The following is a 19448-nucleotide window of genomic DNA, read 5'->3' as shown; positions in this document are numbered from 1 at the left end:
CTTTTTTCCTGCTGATTATTTCTCTATGCAGCCCTGCGTTCTTCTGGCTTTAGCTATTGCCTTATCACACTGCTTCACTGCCCTCACATCACCATATACACTATCAACCCAAGGTATCTCTCCCAGTGTGTGCACATTTTCACCCCCTATCACATGCATCTTTTTGATTGCTACTCCCCAGATGCATGACCGTACTTCTTGGCATTGAATCACAGCTGCCAAATATTCGACCAAGCTTTCTTAAATCACTTTTCATTCTCTACGCCTTCAGGCATGTCCACTTTGTTTGCACATCTTAGTATCATCTGCAAATAGATAAACTTTACCTTCCATCTCATTCTGCAATACCACTCAAAGATACTGAACAGAGCCGGTACAAAAACAATCCTTATGGCATTCCACTTAACACCACTCTTCAGAGTAGGTGCCATTCACTATTACACGCCATCTCCTGTCAGTCAACCATTTTTTGGCCAATCCACCTTGTCCACTCACAAGCTTCTCAATTTGTTCACAAGCCTATGTAGTGCAGAGGTTTTCCATGTATCACAGCTTCCTGTACCTAGATGCTTGCATCTGTGCACTGTGTGTCAAGTGCGCTGATGTGGTCTTAACTTTCTATGATACCAGTTCTGGTTTGATGAAGGATGATTGTCTCACTTGATCCCATGGCTTCAATTTGGGCCAATGGGAATGTTCTGAGGAGTTCCTACTCAACTCATTTCCCAGCAAGGCAAGTATTGCTGAACTGCAGGACTGACTGCATGCTCTGAGAAGGTTACACAGCTACTCTTGAGAACACAGGATCTCTGCCCAAAGGCACTGCTTGGGTATGGTCTGGAGCAAAGCCAGAATAATTTTCAGTGAGGGACATTACTGCACCACAGATACTTGAGCTTCCTTGCCAGACATTTTGATACAGCAAAATTTTATTTGGCATACAGAAGTGTGCTGTTGTAGGTGCTACAGTGCAGCAAGGCAAATAAAACTGAAGAAAATAAATTTGGAAAGATTTTGAAAAAAAGATTACTGGAGGGAATGAGTACATGTTTGGGCTATGCCTGGGGAGGCTCGGGGCAACTCCTGCACATGCTCTGTAGAGCTCAAAGCTTTACTAGCTAGGAGAGAGTGACTTCATCCACATGTAATGGTTAATTCAGCCTGCATGGCAGAAAAAGAGCACTCAGAAGATACAGAAAAAGAATGACATCTGATTCTGGCATTTTGGCCAGGGGAAGATAGACAGACTTTGGTGAGATAGCTATCCAATAAGATAAGGGAATTATAGATAAATATGCTGTCTGAGCAGGCTCTGCCATAGTACCACCACCAATAAGTATTCTGAGTTTTCTTATTTGTCGTCTATTTTGAAAACACACATCCCATACCATCATTTTATATGGATTTTAATGCACATGCATCCCTATAGTAGCACCTCTCAAGCTCTATCTCCAGTAATAGCCCTTCCATCTGGGCCTAGCAGCAGTTACTGAAGTTTAGGAGCCTAGGTTCCCCCCCCCCCCCCAGCTCTGGCATAACATGTTTTCACCTCTTACGTTAATTTGATAAAAGGTCTCATGATCTATAGAGATTAACAAGCTTAAATAATTGAAGAAATCAAGATATTACTTCTAAGAATTAACAAACCGATATGGTTTTAAAAAAACTAAAAGTCACTAACTACATATGATACTTCTTACTTTATGTTACCTATAAAGCAGTTCAAGTCCCCTGTTAACTGGAGAGCTGAAATAGTATCAAGTACAGGTTTTATATTCATTTCAGTTGCTCTTGAGTTGGGTACTTTTTCATAGCGAGATGCCATAGTCATTAGATCTAGCTGAGTTTTCATTCTGTAAAGAAAAAATAAGATCACTAAGAAATTTCATAGCTTACTATCAAGCAACAATCAAAATAACATGGATAAGGACAGACAATAAAATAGAAATTAGTAATAGCATCCTTAAACATCTAAAGAGATGCACATTAAGAGGGGATCCTAGAAAAACCCTTGCCACCACGGTCATAGAAAAAAAAAAAAATCACATTAGCCAATGATTTAATATCTAAGCCACAAATCAAAGAATTTAAATTGAGCAATACACAAAGTATAAATCAAACAACTTATAACTAAGGCCTAGTGTCCATCCTAGCTGTCAATTTAGTACCATGAAAAGTTTTTAATTATGCAAGTTCATAAAATATGCATCTATTACCCTATTTAAACACTTGCAAGGAAACTGAAGAGTGCCTCTGCCCTGTTTTAACAATAGAAATTTCTCTTCTCATGTAATTTAAGTCTTGAACCCATAAAACAATTTAGAACTGGGTCATGAAAACAAGCACAAAATTAAAATTTGGGCTTGTTCCAACCAAAAAGATATGACTAAGGTAGCTTTAGGAAATGTAGACAGCTGAACTTTCTAAAGGTCCTGTAAGGTTCAATCTAAGGTTAACTGACCTTTTTCAAATGGTTTCCTTTTACCCATCATATAAACAGATATGATTTAAGTGATCTGAAACTTTTAGGCATTTAAAAAAATATCCATTAAGTGTCTGAAAAATTCTCTTTGGGATAGTACCAAAATTTGGAAAACTCAATACACAGATTCAGATATCTAAATAGGAGTAGCCAACTCATGTCCTCAAGATTCAAATGGGCCAGGTTTTCAGGATATCCACACTGAATGTAAATGAGATTAATCTGCATACAGTAGAAGTAGTGCATGCAGCTCTCTCTCTCTCTCATTTGTATTCATTGCCGACATCCTGAAAATCTGGCCTGTTTGTGGCTCTTAACAAATTGGCCACCCCAATCTAAACGGATTCTGTTTCTGCATTTTCTGGTAGGCTAAGTTTGTGTATTAATACTAGGTTAGCCTTCTGCAATTCTACCTCAGCTATTAGTCTTCCTGACATTTTCATGTAATAAACTAAAAATGTGTCCCATTTCTCTACTTTTACAAATAGGAAGTTAAGAGAGCTATCTTTGTTCATTTAGGGGAATTATATTTTCTGGGTGAATGAATATACTTTGAATTCTGGCTTCCATCCAACACCTGACTATTGTGTGAGAGTTTGCAGTGTAATCTGAGAGCAGGCACAGTGGAAGATATTTATAATTTTTCAGGTCTGTCCAGGTTATTTCACGAGAAATCTTGGATGACTCTGGCCAATCTGATTCCTCATTATTGGGGGAGTTTCTCAGATCATACAAGTGGTTAGAAAGGACTGAGTTACAAGGAGAAATGCTTGAGCAGTATATATTAAGCATGAGATGTTTCCAGGAGTCTGCAAATCAGTAAAGAACTGAAAATGTACACAAAGGATCAAACGTTTGAGTGGATGGACGGCAATATCGAGTACCGTATATACTCCTGTGTAAGTTGATCTCATGTATAAGGCTAGGGTATTTTGGGGCCCCAAAAATCAAGATTTATCTGTCACCCATGGATAAGTCGAGGGTAAAACTTAGGGGGCTTATGAAATTGTGAACACAAAGAAACAAACCGATAACTTTAAAAATCCCTTCCCCCATGGCTGCCCTCCCTGTTTCTATCCTTCCCTCCCTAAAGTCAAAATTCCATTAAAAAAGCCCCAACCCATCAAAGCTCCCCACCAAAACTCACCCAAAGTCCCTGCCCGGAAGTGATCACCCGCTGCCAGTAATCAAAATGGAGCTGGCAGCCCTTAACTTGTGACAGGGGCTACCAGTGCCATTGGCCCACCTTGTCACATGGTAAGAGCTATAGATGGCCCAGGCCAATGGTACCAGTAGCCCTGTCACATGGTAAGGGCAAAGGGCTACCAGTGCCATTTTGAATAGTGGCAGCTGACAGCCTAGGAGCAGGAGATTGCTCCCAGGCCCCTGTGAGTCTTTGGGGGGGGGGGGGGCGCCATGTATTGTATGTGTATATAAGTCAAGGCAGTTTTTCTGTGCTAATTTTCTGGTTTCCAATTTCTCAACTTATACCCAAGTATATACAGTAAGTGTTCCCTTGTTCCGACACTATTAATGATCAAAGAAAGATGGTGAGGCAGCTGCCAAAGGTTTTTGTTTGGTTTTTTTTTAAAGGAAGGTGGTGCATGGAGGCAGGACACTTTCTGCTTCCAAAATGTTCCCTCTGAGGCAGCCACCTCATCCTGTCTCATGATACAACAGCCCCTGGCTTACACTGATCATTATTGAAAATCAAAATTTTAGGGAAAAAATGTTCTGTCAGTTTGCTGGCAGTGTAAGAAGCCATAATGAGACTAAGTTATGAGAACAATGGTCTCCTGTGTTAGATTTTGACAAAGTACCTGATTGAATCCAGCTGCCTTCCCAGACTCCTTAGTGGCGGATGTTCACCATGTGACAGGGAGCTGCCACTGGATGCTCTGACATGTGATACTAGGACCTGATTAAGAGACTCAGGGTGTGCATGTGCATGACTGTCCAAGTTGGGAGAGTTGGGTACCTGCCCCAATATATCACACTCTAGACTTAGAATGCATGGACCTGGATTCTTTGCCTCAGCAAGAAAAAAAGTTTCATGGTTCCTGTTACTCCTGGTTCCAGTCTTGTGTCTTGTTCTAGCCCTCCAGCCTGGTTCCTGCCTTCAGCTCCAGCCTGGTTCTGTCATCTCAGCCATCAGCCTTGCCTGAAGCTATCAGCCTTGTCCTTACCTGACTTCAGCCGCAAGCCTGGTCTTTGTATAGGATTTTTGGACTCAGCCTTAGTCTGGCCCATGTCAAGAATTGCTCACCTGCTGTTTGTGTGGGTCTCAGGACTACCTACGAGGCATAGTCACGGCAAGACTGATCACACATAACAGTTCCTTAGTTTGCTGAGGCTATGAGCTTGGTGAACGTGTCCCAAAGACAGACCATCACTGCCCTGATGCCAAGACTTGCTAACCCACAATTGCTGTAGGTCTTCACCTATGAGGCTGCATTATGACAAAGGGGCTCATGCATATGCAGTTCTTTACAGTACCTGATTTAGACTATGCTGTGAATCTCTGGCAAAGTTCTCTTGATGTCTTAAATAGGTTTTATGGATGCCACTTAAAGAGGGGTCATCATGCCTCTAAACTCTTAGTGTACTGAAAGAGGTAACAAAACCATTCAACAAAACAAAGTTGTGTTGAATGGTAATGGTGGCAAACATTCTACAACAGATCAGGGAGGCTATATAAAGTGTTTGGCAGATAGGTAGTTGATTGAACATGCTAATATACTTTATTACTCTGTTTGTATCAACTTTGCCCTTAATACTCAAAATTCTAAAGTCGATTCCAGTGCTGAAAAGCTTCTCTGGTGGATAAGAATTTTACCAACTTCTTGAACAAAATTGTTATCTGTACACCAACTTTCCTTCTCATTTAGAAGAACAGGTTGTCCCTATCGTAAAAGAAAGCTAGGATCATTTTGATCCTTTATCAGATGACGTTCTTCAACTTCTTCACTGAAGGATTCTTTGTTGTGAGTTCTTATTCCTCTATGGTACTTAAGGCTGTTCAGGGTGCAGAGAGTGACAGATTTCGCTAATGCATCCCCTTGCTAAAAGTTTTGTTCCTCCTATAATAAAAACAGCCCAGTGTCAGATTTTTTTTTGGGAGGGGGAGGCAGGGAAGATTATGCTCAAAAATTTCAAGCAGCAGCAAATATCTACCACATGTGTTTTTTTTTTCTGTAATTGAAAGCATATGAAAACTTTTCCTGTTGCTTTTGTAGCCATGATGTACAGGTCTATTTTTTTTTTTTTTAATTTGAAAAGATTTTTAAACTGCAAGCAATTTTTCCATTTTCTACCTATAGTGATGTATGAATCTTGACATATGAACTTTTCACACTGTATCCACAACTAAGATAACGTTTGACTATAAAAATGTAAGAATTGCCACAATGGGTCAGACTGAGGGTCAATCCTGTTTCCAACAGTGGCCAATCAAGGTCACAAGAACCTGGCAAGGTCCCAAACAGATGGATCACATTTTAATGCCCAGGAATAAGAAGAAATTACTACTTACCTGATAATTTCCTTTTCTTTAAGGATAGGTAGATCCAGGACCAGTGAGTTAAGTACCTCAACCAGTAGATGGAGATGGAGCAAAGCTGACGTAATGATATATTTTAGATTTATATTACACTTTTCACACTTTCAGTGCTTCAAAGTGGATTATTCAGGTACTGTAGGTATTTCCCTATCCCCAGAGGGCTTACAATCTAAGGGCCTGGATTTATCAAAATGCGGTAAATATTGCATGCGATGGGAAAAGGAGCGTGTTTTATGGTAATAGGGAGTTTTGCAATTTGCACTAATACCTATGTGAAGAGCTAAATTACCGCAAAATGTGATCACGTTTTCGCATTGAGATAAGTGCCAGAATGTGGTATTTCCTACATATAAACCACCGGGGGGGGGGGAAAAGAAAGAGTAGCCATAATGCCCTGACCCTAGAGAGGTATTTATATCTGTATGGGAGGCCCACCTAGTAACTCGTGATGAGGTTTAGGCATTAGTGTAGGGGTTAGGGGCCACTTTGACATTGAATGTGAGGTGTACGAACAGAACAGTGCTCTCTTGTGAACATTTGATGACCCTCTGAGTGAGGAAACTCACCCAAAGATGAGATTTGTGCAATGTCCTCCCAACCTAGCTTGATGGATTCTCTGGGTAACATCAAGCTAGGTTGGGAGGACATTGCACAAATCTCATCTTTGGGTGGGTTTCCTCACTCAGAGGGTCATCAAATGTTCACAAGAGAGCACTGTTCTGTTCGTACATCTCACATTCAATGTCAAAGTGGCCCCTAACCCCTACACTAATACCTAAACCTCACCACGAGTTACTAGGTGGGCCTAGAGTTGCAGGGAGACATTATGAAGACATCACAAGGAACACTGAGAAACTCTGGAGAATAGCCATTTCTTATCTCCAGAACCCACTGGTCTGACATGATCTCGATTCAGTCTATAAAAAAAAAAAAAAAAAAAAAAAAGCAGCGACTCCCTACCTCCTGTTCCTGGGGGTGGGTCTGTACACCTTCATTGAGAGGCTCGGCAGGAGGGGGTCACCACTACCTAAAGCCTGTGCCCCTTCTGGGCTGCCTGGGTAAAAAGGTCTGAGACCTACCCAAAGAAGCTGCTCTGCTATAGGGATGAAAGTCTGAAGCCTTCGATACAACTCTTGTGCCGAAGGAGCACAGCGTCTGCTTCTTATTCTCTAGCAACCAAGTAACCTGGGCTTCAATCCACTTATGGGCCATTTCTTCCAGCTCACTCCCAAGAGATCCCTTAAAGGGCAATTTCATAAGATTAGACTGAAATTGTATCAGCTGAATAATTGAGTCATAGCTGATGCCTGGCTGCTATTACCGAAGCCACCCCTTTGGCCAAAGTGTGGACCAGCTTGCAGCCCGCATTAGTCATAAATGTAGCTGCCGGTTTTATCACTGCCCTGGAATTCACACCAGATTCATGGACTTCGAGAGAGAACTAAACAGTGAGCCACTAGAGAGCAACAAGAAGCTATCTGCAAAATCATTGCCATCGCTTCAAAGGCCTGCTTAAGGATGGCCTCAATTATATTTATTATTATTATTTAATATCTTTTATATACCGACGAACGTTGGGAACATCTCATCGGTTTACAGAGAACAGAACTTAGCAACAGGCTTTACATTTGTCACATGATTATAATAGGAATAGTAGAAATAACAATAATAACAAAAACAATAACATACGAGTAATATGGAAGTTATACAAGTAATAATTAACTAAGTGGGGTACATGATAGTGGTTAGTCAGAAGAGGGGCAGGGAGATTCTGCTAGATATGATTGATATCAACATTTGTAGGAGGTATAAATTTGTATATACAATGGTTGTCGAGGAATATATACACGTTTGTGAGTAGAAATGTTCTTATTTACAGTAAGCTGTCTTGATAAAATTTGCTTTCCGGGAAGCATAGTAGAAAGCTAATTGTTAGGCAAGGTGGAAAGGGGTGGGGAGATGGGAGGTGGGGGAGATGGGAGGAGGGAGGTTAGGAGTTAGGGGCTAGTGAATGTGTGAATGTTAGGTGTATGAGTGTCTAAAGAACCAAGTCTTCAGGTTTTGCCTGAATATTTTTGGGCGATGGGAGTTAGGGGGTGGGAAGGAAAAAGGGTGGGGGGGGAGATGGGAGGAGGGAGGTTAGGAGTTAGGGAGGGGGGGGGGCTAGTGAATGTGTGAATGTTAGGTGTATGAGTGTCTAAAGAACCAAGTCTTCAGGTTTTGCCTGAATATTTTTGGGCAGGTTTCTTGGCGGAGGGAAGTGGGTAGTTTATTCCAAATTATCGGTCCTGCTAGGGAGAGGGCTCTTTCGTTAGTGGTGCGGAGTTTAGTAAGCTTAGGTGAGGGGGTGTGTAGTGTGGCTAGATATTGTTTTCTGGTGGGTCTACTACTGTTGTGAAAGGAGAAGTGTTCTTTGAACCAGTGCATGTTGTTGTTATGAAGGGATTTGTGTATTAGGGTGAGGGCTTTGAAGGTAATTCTAGATGCGACGGGTAACCAATGTAGATGTTGGAGTACAGGGGTTATGTGATCATATTTGTGAGTGTTGGTGAGAATCCTGGCAGCTGCATTTTGGAGTAGTTGTAAAGGTTGGATGGTGTTTTTAGGCAAACCTAGTAGCAAGGAGTTGCAGTAATCTATTTTCGATAATATGAGGGCTTGTAATATGGAGCTGAAGTCGCTGAGATGTAAGAGAGGTTTGAGTCTTTTTAGGGTGTGCAGTTTGTAGAAGCAGTCTTTAAGGGTGTTATTAATGAATTTCTTGTAGTTAAGATGACAGTCAATGAGTACGCCGAGGCTTCGTACATGGGTGGGGAAGGTGTGGTCAGTGGCAGGGCCATTGTTGTGTGTTTGTGTGGGGGTCATAAGGAGGGTGGGGGATATGTTGGGGGTGATATTAGGATAAGTTCTGTTTTAGTAGTGTTGAGGGCGAGAAAGTTGTTAGATAAGAGGCTGCTAATATCAGAGAGGGCGGATTTCCAGGTTTCAATGGCTTTGTGTATTGAGTCTTTAATCGGAATAAGTATCTGCACGTCATCGGCATATATGAAGTGCGGAAGGTCAAGTTTAGCAAGGAGATGGCAGAGGGGGAGGAGATATATATTGAAAAGTGTGGACGATAGCGATGAACCTTGTGGTACTCCTTGAGAGAGGTTGTGGGGCTTGGAGGTGGAGTTCCCCATTTGCACGCTAAACTGTCTATCAGCCAGGTATGAGTGGAACCATTGTAGGGCCAGGCCTGAGATACCAATGCTGCTGAGACGTTCTAATAGGATTTGATGCTTTATGGTGTCAAATGCAGCGGATATGTCTAGGAGAATGAGTATGTGTGAATGACCTTTGTCAAGACCTTTCAATATTTGGTCGGAGAGTGAAATGAGTAAGGTCTCTGTGCTATGATGTTTGCGAAAGCCAAACTGTGAGGGGGCGAGAATATTGTTTTCATCCAAGTAGTCTGATAGCTGTTTGTTTATGGCTTTCTCAAGAACTTTTGTGATAAGTGGGAGGTTGGAAATAGGACGAGGTTGGAAATAGCAACCTTCAGTGCTGCTTCCCCTTCTACGGGGATAGTCGTCTGCTTAGTGACGGGCACACACAAGGGCATCCACTTTCGGAAAATGCAACTGGTCTCTTGCAGCTGGATACAGGGTGGGTACAATCCTTCCTTAGTTTGTTCAAAACTGTTTATTGCATTTTCATATAAACAAAAACAGAAATGAAACAAAAACACAAAGGAAGATTACATAACCACTAGTCATATCATAAAAGCTCTAAGAACTAAGAGAGGTTTCCAGACAGCAGTAATTTTAGCTTTGTGCTGAAGATATAAAATGGCTGCCATGGGTTATCTGTAAATCAAGCAGACAATATTCCACAAAAAGTAGAAATGTAAAAGGCGATGATCCTTCCAATTCTTTAAGACAGACTATCTAGCTATAGCTAGAATATCTAATAGTTTACCTGACGAATTAAAGCACCTACAAATATTTTGAACGCAGCACATCAAAATAAGATATTAGGGAGAGAAAATTGTACTCACAATTCCACACTTGAGACCAAAAGGGAAGGATTTTATTACATGCAAATATATACTCAAAGCACTATCCTGAGGAACAATGTCAGGTTCGAGGGGGGAGTTGGCTGGCCTTAAAACAATTTTAATGGGGTCTATGTGGAGAGATGGGTAAAGTATAGAGATTTGGTAATACTGGCAGATAAGGATAGTTTCATGATACTCGTCAGCTGAGAGATTCAGGTGGAGAGAGATTGCGTTCCCATATCTTCTCCAGACCCACACATCTGGAAGAATGGACTCTGCTGTCTATATACGAGAGGCCTCATGACCAAGCATGCAAAATTGTATGCACAACATCAGGAGATCCAGAGATGCAACCAGATTAGTCACTGAAATTTCACTATGGTGTAGACAGGGTGTCAGCTGTAACTGATGGAAAAATTGGGAGGAGGGTAAGTTGTACTTATTTGCTAATGTAGCGAAGGAAGCTATTGCATTCTCATCTATTAGATGCCCAAGTGTTCAAATCCCACACTTCTGCCAAATGGGCCAGTTTATATTACTTTACCAATTAAGAGTAGGATTGAGCCAAAAGGGAAGCATAGTGGCTCATATTCAATTTCTTTCTTACGAAGGAATCCGGAGAACACAGGGCATTATAAGTGGCCAACACTGTAGGAATTCTCCACATATAAGATGGAAGTTTCATGCCTGGAAGTGTAATGAGAAGAGCAAACTTAACTCCCATTCCAAAAGCAGCCAGTTAGGTAAAATAGTGAGTTGATCTTCTGAGACCATCCATTTAATGCCCTAGTGAATCAAGGCAGCCTTATGGTAATACAATGTGGTGTATTTGAATTTTCAGAAGCTGTTTGACAAAGTCCTGCAAGACAGCCCCTAAGAAAACTAAAAAGTCATGAGATGGGATGTCCTTTTGTGGATTGTAAGCTGGTTAAAAGAAAGGAAACAGTAGGATTACATGGTCAGTTTTCACAGTGGAAAAAGGTTAACAGTGGAGTACCTCAGGGATCTGTCTTGGACTGATGCTTTTTTTTCTCTTTAAACTATTTATGCATTTTCAAAATATAACAAGTCAATCAAGCTTGACTGGAAATAGTACATAGAGATCAAAATACAATAAAAAGACATTAGAAGAAACAATAGATCAAGAGCTTCAGACCACAAAAATGGGGAATACAATATGAAATAAAGAAATCAAAATGAATGCTAAGGGAGAATCTTCAAATTGTTTAAGCGCCTTAAGCCATGACACCCAAAGACTGATTGAAGGGGGAGGAGCATCTTGACTGTTTATCATTGAGGAAAATATTCAAGTGTGAGGGATCAAAGATGATAATTCCTTGATATTTAACACAAGGAAAAAAACACCAAGCAATGTCCCCAAATTTAAAACAGCAGTGTGCATTAACAGAAAATGTTTCCTTTTGGATTAAGTGACCTTAGCTACATTTGGGAACATACTGATTTTAAATCCTAGAAAAGGAATATCTTTCAAAAAAAAACAACTTCAAAATAAAGTCAAGATCAGAATCAAAGGTGCCTTAAAGTTGAAGGCTGAACATCTGATTTTTAAAAAAATAAAAATGGTGTTAAGATTCTAGTAAATCAGCACTCAAGCTGTGATTTTTGAAAACCTGGGGCTGACTGCACCAAATAGGTAGTGTCAGCTTTCCTGTGTACTGGAGCAATTGAACCAGGATGTTCCCAGTTCTTCTTGAGGAGATCCAGAAGGACCTGATGGATGGGAATAGAGGTGATTACCTTGGGGGCATCCAGGAATTGGAGCAACTCCATCATCTGGTGCCTATCATCCTGTTCTGTCTATAATTGAAAGGGAACCAGACATTTCCTTCACAAAATTTATAAAGGAGAGGTCCTCTGGAGAACACTTCCTACTCAGTGGGTGAAGGTGGTGAAAGTAAATGTGTGTTGAGGTATCATCAGCCCAGGTATCATAAGGATCAGCACCCGTCCCTCTAGGAACTAGAGGGGGACAGGGTGGTTGGATACCTGAAGGTCCTGGTCTAGGCTCTGAAGGAATGAGGAATTATTGGAGGCACTGATGCAGGCATCGAGGGATGACTGTGGCACCGATGGACGGTCGGTGCTGAGGAACGTAATGGCATCGATGGCTGAGGCAGAACTCCCGATGGAGGGATGCGGAATGGTGTTTCTCCTCCCGATGATGCTGTCAGAGGGGAGGGTATTTGAGCCGGAGACCTGGGATCCATTGGTGGAAAAGCGGCCATAAGCGCTTCCATCTGGGATAGCAGCGGTGCCAGCGCTGCCGGAATCGGGTCTATGATCGGTTCCACAGGTAGTGCGCCAGTGTCGGAGGAACCTGAAGACGTTGCGTCGCCTTGTCGATGGCCTCCTGAACCATCTGGTCCAGTTCTTCTCGGAAACTTGGAGCAAGCAGCCCCAGAACAGAAGGAGGCAGAGGCATAGCCAGAGGGACCACCGTTAAAGGCGGAGTCGCGGCTCCCGATCCCTGATCGGGTGAGGGTTGCCTCGGTGACCTGGTCGCAGGAATGGTCGGTGCCTTTCCTGGACGGGGTTTCTTCGACAGCGGCTCAGACTATGGTGAGGTTGATGATTTCGCTCCCTTGATGGTCCGAGTCTTACGGTGTCGATGTTTCTCCCTGCAATCCCCTCTATCCTGAGGGGGGGAGTAGAGGGTGTGGATGGCCGAGAAGTCGATGCTGGTTCTGACATAGATGCAATGGAAGGAGTCGGGGTTTGAGCACGGAAGAGAAGTTCCATCTTGTCCATTCTGGCCTTGCGACCCTTCGGTGTCATTAGGGCACATTTGGTGCAGGTCAAGACATCATGCTCGTGTCCTAGACACATTACACAGACTTTATGGGGGGGGTGGGGGGGGGCGTCTATGATAGACATGGTGTGGGTACAGTCTGGGCACCGACGAAACCCTGATGCCATGGCAAAAAAAAAATCGAACTGCGGTCCAGTCGACGGCCAGTAGGCCGTGAGGGCCAAACTCGACGGTAAATCGATGAGAAACAGGTTAAAAAAAACACTTACCAGAGTACCGGACTGAGAAAAGTTAGAGGGACCCTGTGGGGCAATTTAACTTTTAGTAATTCTGTGAGAAAAATTCCTGTCAGGAATCTCTTCAGAGCTCCTTTACTGCGAGGCTACTGCTGTGTGGAAAAAAAGACTGAAGGGGGACCCCTGCTGGCTGCAGGGTTGGTGCCATGCTGGGCATGCTCAGTAAGGGCCAGTCAAAGTTCTGGAAACTGACAGAAGTTTTCTGTGATTGGGCTCCATCCTGATGTCACCCATATGTGAGGACTACCATCCTGCTTGTCCTGTGAGAAAGTTGATTTTACCATTTTGCTTGCATGGCTAACTGAAATTAAAACTTCAGTTCAATTGTAAAATGGTTCTTCTTCCCTGACTGCTTATAACAAATGAGGTTGGGAAATTCATTCCAAATGGAATCCTTTTACATCTTGAGTTTGACAGGTTATCCTGCTTAGCAGTCCTCATTTCTAAATGTTTCCTTTTGCTAAAACAATCAGTTCTATGCAGACAATATACAGCTATCTCCTATTGACCCTGCTGATTTGACTGTTCCTGTTTGATCCATTGCCTGCTAGTAGTAACATCTTGGATGTTAAATAAAAACAGGATCTTAAGCACAAACTGCTCTGGACCAATCAGTACTCAGTTCCTCCTCTACCCTTGTCACTATCCCAATTTATGTTCTGCTTGAATCTAATTTGTCTGTGATAATTTGTTTATGTTGTATTCTTCCAGGAACTAGTTGGATTAGCTGGCTATAAATTTTTAAATTAAACAAACCATCCTGGAATCTCAGTAATTTTTTTGGCTGTTGTACTCCTTGTACATTGGGATGTATGAAGTACCCTGGCATGAAGATGCTGCGGCCAAGCCACTCAATTTTTTTTCCAATAAAACTTGTAATATGTAGTTAATCCCTTCCACCACTATTTTTAAATCCACTTCCCAACACTGCCCAACCACTATAGTGACAGTTCTTGGCCAGGGGACAAGTTACAGCTTCCTTTATGTGAACCTTAATTCTTGTTATTAGGTGTTGTCATTGAGCAACTGGTTAAAATGTTTCCTCCAAAGGATGCTAACACTGAATGCAAAATCCCTAGCTTTGTCCAGCCCAGGAAGCTGGAGACCTAGGTGCAATACCCAAACTCATGATCTACCTGTGGCAGTGCACACCACTTGCCACTGAACCAGTCGGCCCAAACGTATAGTTATTTTAACAAAACTAGCATAAGCTAAGGAAAAATCTTAGTGAAGACATTACTTTCCGTTCACATGTACTATTGACTTTCCAGTTCACCAGATATATTTATATTGCTTATACTTTTTCAGTAATACATTAAACTACATTATATCCCATCCATTTATAAAGACTTTAATATATGAATAAAAGTAAGTTTTAAAATAATTCAAATTGTAGAACTAAATGTCCGAGAGTAGAGTAGCCTAGTAGTTAGAACAGCCGATTATGAACTAGGAAAATGAGAGTTCAAATCCAACTGCTGCTCTTTATGACTGAGCAAGTCACTTGCCTCTCAGTTGTCTCAGATACAAAACTTAAGATTATGAGCTCCTCAGGACAAGGAAATACTTAAGAGTACCTGAATATAATCTGTTTATTCAGACATCCAACAAGGCATTGATCTGTGCAGTCTGGGTAAACAAGCATCAGGGTAACTTGCTTGATGCGGCGGTTACTACCCCTTTAACCATTAAGCCTTATGATTCACCCTTGATAAAACTCCAACATTACTCTCTGCATCAACAGCAGGGGGTAGCAGGAAATTCGAATCAAATAGTTACCAATGAGGCCTTGAATTTGGTGATTGGTGAAACAGAAAAGTATGGGAAAATAAGTGTGGGAGCTTGCTGGGCAGACTGGATGGGCCATTTGGTCTTTTTCTGCCATCATTTCTATGGGGGTCATTCAAAGTGCTATATGGCATTTTCGCATGCAAAAACACCGTAACGCATGTGCAATGCAAATTAGGAAAAGTGGAGTTTGAGGCAAAGTGGGCTGGCTTTGTAATTTGCGAAGCCATATCACATGGCTTTAACATGGATTTTAACTACACCTTTTTCATTTGCGTTAAGCCGTGCGATATAGCTTTATTGCGCTTTGCAATGTTTTCGCAGATAGTGTTTTTAGTATTTTAAGCTGCTGGAGAGCCAGACTAGCTATCAGGGCCCTCATACGTGAGTGTGAGCCTAGCTATAAAGCCCTCATACTAGGTAGGTATTTATACCTCTGAGGCCCACCTAGTTACTCGAGATGAGGTTTAGGTAGAAGTGTAGGGGTTAGGGGCCACTGACATTCAAAGTGAGACATACAACCAGAACAGTGCTCTCTTCTGAAGATTGGCTGACCTTTTGAGTGAGGAAACTCAAAAGGTCAGCCAATCTTCAGAAGAGAGCACTGTTCTGGTTGTACGTCTCACTTTGAATGTCAGTGGGCCCCTAACCCCTACACTCCTACCTAAACCTCATCTCGAGTAACTAGGCGAGCCTCAGAGGTATAAATACCTACCTAGAATGAGGGCCTTTTAGTCTCTCCCCCCCCCCCCCCCAGGAAATACAATTCAGGTAGGAAATACAATTCTGGTACTTATCACAAAGTGCAAAAAAGTTACCACAGTTTGCGCTACTACCTATGCAAAACACTAAGATAGGTTGCTTATCACAAAGTGAGTTACCATAAAACACACACAGATTTGCTGACCTTTTGAGTGCGATATTTAGTGCTTTGATAAATCCAGGTCTATGTTTCTATAATTTAATTAGCAGCCAAATCTGGCTATGATGATTGCTTTTATGTCTAGTAGATTGCACAATTTGACATGTGATTTCTTTCATATCCTTACAAATAGCATTCAGAATAAGTCCAAATAATCATTAAATGCGTACCTTGTATTTAAGTCGCATGCCACCTGTAATTGAAACAAAACTTAGTCAAGATTTATTGAAAAATTAAGAAAAACTGTTAAGAAAAAAAAATATTTCATTAATCTTCAAAATCCTGCACAGTACAAATTACAGCAAATCAAATACATATGAATAGAAAGCTATTTAAAAATGACACTGTAAAACATTTTTGTTTTGTTGTGGCACACCATTTTCATTTAAGAGTAGCTTAGATAAAGCTAGTAGTATAAAACTAAACAAAAAACCCATCACAAAACAAAATATTCACATCTAGCCACAGCAAAAATCCATGTGTGTTTTCTTGTAATCTGCTGAGATTTGTGGATCAGCATAATATAAATTGTTTAAATATGTGGAAAATGCCTTACATCTACAATGTGATACCATCAGTTAAGATATGAAACTTGGCTCTAGACTTTATCCAAGATTCACTATAGGCAGAAAACTGGGTAGTCCATTCTGAAAAAGGCCTCTGCTGTAATTCAGCAAGAACTGGTTCAGGACATACTAACCTTGATGCTCTTGCACATCTTAGCTCCTCTAGAGGAAAATATGAAGCCACCCAAATATGTCTCTCCCCCCCCCCACCCGCCCATTAAAAAGAAAAAATGTTCAGATAAAATAGTTCAAACTCCTTCATTCCCTACCCCAATACCAAGAACAGAAATTTAATATCTGCAATTCATAGCTTTTGCATTAATTAGGTCTCAATTTCAAGTTTTTTGCTTTCCAAGCCAAAAGATTATGTGACAGGTATAGCATGTATGTTAAATAATTAACTACAGAGCAATAAAAAAAAAAACAAAACATAGTCGTATCAGGCAGATTCTCCCAAATACCAAAGTTTGTCAACTTCTTGGTTTTGCTACATCTTAATATGTTCTAATAGAACTAAGATTTTTACATCTTGTATTTTCAATATTTAGAAAAAAAAAAGAGTGGATTTTGTTAAAACCCTCTCACAAAATACACACAGCCAGCTCTCCAGCCTTGCATTCACTCAATCTATATATAATCTTGACACTTAGTGTAATACCTACAATGGCTTTTCAGGAGGATCAGCTTAGCAGCACCACAACTTAGATTTATGATGGTAGGGAGATCACAAACTTAAAATAGTGATCCCTCCATAGAAGTTAAATCATTTCACAAATAAAGTACAGAGAAGGGGGGGGGGGGGGGGGGGGGGGGGGGAGGACTGGAATGACTCCCCTATGAAATTATACAAGTTAAGGCTCTTCACCTTGGGGGGTGGGGGTGAAGATGGTTGAGGGGACATGTTACAAGCTTATAAAATCATGATTGGGGGTGGAATGGGTAAATAAAAGGACAGTAATTTACCCTTTCAAATTTTAACATAAGGGGACCAGAGAGGAAGAGATTTTGATGTCAATTTATGAGCACTGCTTTAGATAATCATCAAATGCTCATTCAAAGATTTACATTAGGGGTGTCTGGGAAAATTCAGAATAGTTTTGACCCAATTTATTAGATCGGCCATTCCGATTTAGAGTTCTCCAAGTTCAAACATTTAACCTCGGGAGTGCCTCAGGGATCTCTTAACTATTCTTTTCAATTTTACAGTCACTGGTGTCTGATATCCAAGGACTAGGCTTCAGTTTCTTTTATACAGATTTACAATTGCCTATCTAGGCCCCAAGCGTGGAGGGTAGTTTAATTTTAATAGATAATCACACTTTAGGGCGGTACTGAAATCACAAATAGTAAATCCTCAGAAATCAGAAGCATTGTGGATTTGCAGTGATGTACTATAAATAGTAAGGTTCTGGATGTCAAATTGATGCAGATCTAGCTTTTAAAGATTATTTTTATTTTATCCATATCTAAGGCCTGTCCTGCTAGTTTTTTTGTCAGTTTTAAACAGACTGACTTAAGATATCACTGTAACTGTGTGGATATATACAGGGTGGCCCATGGAAAAGTAGCCTGCCTCCAATGCACTGGTATTGGAGGCGGTCTACTTTTCCATGGGCCACCCTGTATAAGCACAAAATTCATTTCTTTTTCTACACAAATACAATGATAAACTCTGGTGTTTTCACCTTCAGGAAGCGCTCTGGATCACATTCATCCACAATTGTTTCACAGTCCTTCAGGAAATTCTCAACTGTTTTCTTGTGTCCATCTTTCATCTGTCTCCAGACCTGATGCTCTTTTACTTTCTTGGTGCTCCAAGTTTCAAGGTCTTTTAGCAGTTGCTTTTTTTTCAAATCAAGAATTCTGGAAATTTCCTCAAATTCAGATATGATCATGTTTGAACCATCCCTTGAAATTACCTAAATAAAGAAAAAAAATTAGAGAGCGCAAAAGGGAGAAATAAAGCTGAAAGAACAAACCTGGATATATTAGATCTCCAACACAGCAGGCATGGTTTTAGCATATCTCAGAAAAAAAGAAAAAGAAAGTCATTGGGAAAAATGAGATCTTCATATTGTACTTTAGTTTTTTTTAGCTCAAGGGGAATTAAGAGAAGATATCAGAAAAAACAGATGCATTTCATTTTAATGTGTGGATAACAAACCATTATACAAGAAAGTTGTGCTATGGCTGCACAGATTGAGGTAGTTTCAGAAAATATTTTGTGGTAGTATGCTCTATTCAGCTATTGCATTTGCAAGACTAAGAAGAGTATTCCTCAATCAGTATGTTGCAGACTGCCTTGAAGTGTCTAAGGTCTAGTTCTTTGCCCTGTAAAGTTAAAGAGCCTGATACTCAAAGCACATTCAGCGCTAGATAGCCAAATAAGTCCTACTTATCCTGTTATCTAGTGGGCCACTGAATATCTGGTTATATTCACTTATCCAGATATCTTTTACCCAAAGAAAATGTGGGCAGGCAATGAACAGATTTGGGCAGCACTACTTGTCTGGATAAGAAATCTAGCTAAGTAGTGATCTTCAGCTTTAGATGGATAAGACTAAGCTGAGATCTATATGCAGATATTCAGTATTGCCATGCTGCTGAATATCCCATTTAAATTAGCCAGATCTGGATAACTTAGATACCTACCCCAATGTGAATAAGGCATCAAGCTTACAAGTTATGTTTCTGAGATCAGACAAGATGACACAGGGAACACTTTATGCTAAAATGTTCACAAAACTCTAGTGTAGCAGTAAGTGCTGAGTATAGCAAAGTAAAAACTGTGTAGTTAAGTTAAAATATTAAGTATTTAATTTGACCTGTTAGGTTGATAAGTTGTGCACAGCAGAGTGCAGCTTTATCCACAGCTGTGTGCACTTTTTAGCACAATCTTTACTCCCAATGCAGATTTTGAACACTAAATGTGCACACAGGTTAGCACCTTCTCATGCCAATCCCATGTCAGTGATGGCATTAGCTATTCACTCTCCCCCCAAAATAAAACAGACAGGTGCATAGGC

General features: G+C 40.9%; 1 protein-coding gene across 3 annotated transcripts in view; it reads right to left on the bottom strand.

Moving 5' to 3' along the window:
* Positions 1–19448, bottom strand: part of LOC115073676 (tripartite motif-containing protein 59-like) — a 112289-nt gene that overhangs the window by 45988 nt on the left and 46853 nt on the right. For all 3 annotated transcript variants that reach the window (XM_029572505.1, XM_029572328.1, XM_029572413.1), the window contains exons 3-5: positions 18108–18341; positions 16027–16049; positions 1711–1853 (exon numbers count right to left, since the gene is read on the bottom strand). In XM_029572505.1, the coding sequence (XP_029428365.1) occupies positions 1711–1853; positions 16027–16049; positions 18108–18341 (400 nt within the window). The remainder of the gene's footprint in view (positions 1–1710; positions 1854–16026; positions 16050–18107; positions 18342–19448) is intronic.

Source organism: Rhinatrema bivittatum, chromosome 1 (assembly GCF_901001135.1).
Source record: "Rhinatrema bivittatum chromosome 1, aRhiBiv1.1, whole genome shotgun sequence".
In the NCBI taxonomy this organism is placed as follows: Eukaryota; Metazoa; Chordata; class Amphibia; order Gymnophiona; family Rhinatrematidae; genus Rhinatrema; species Rhinatrema bivittatum.
The sequence above is the reverse complement of the archived record's forward strand: the minus strand, read 5'-3'. Positions and strand labels throughout refer to the sequence as shown.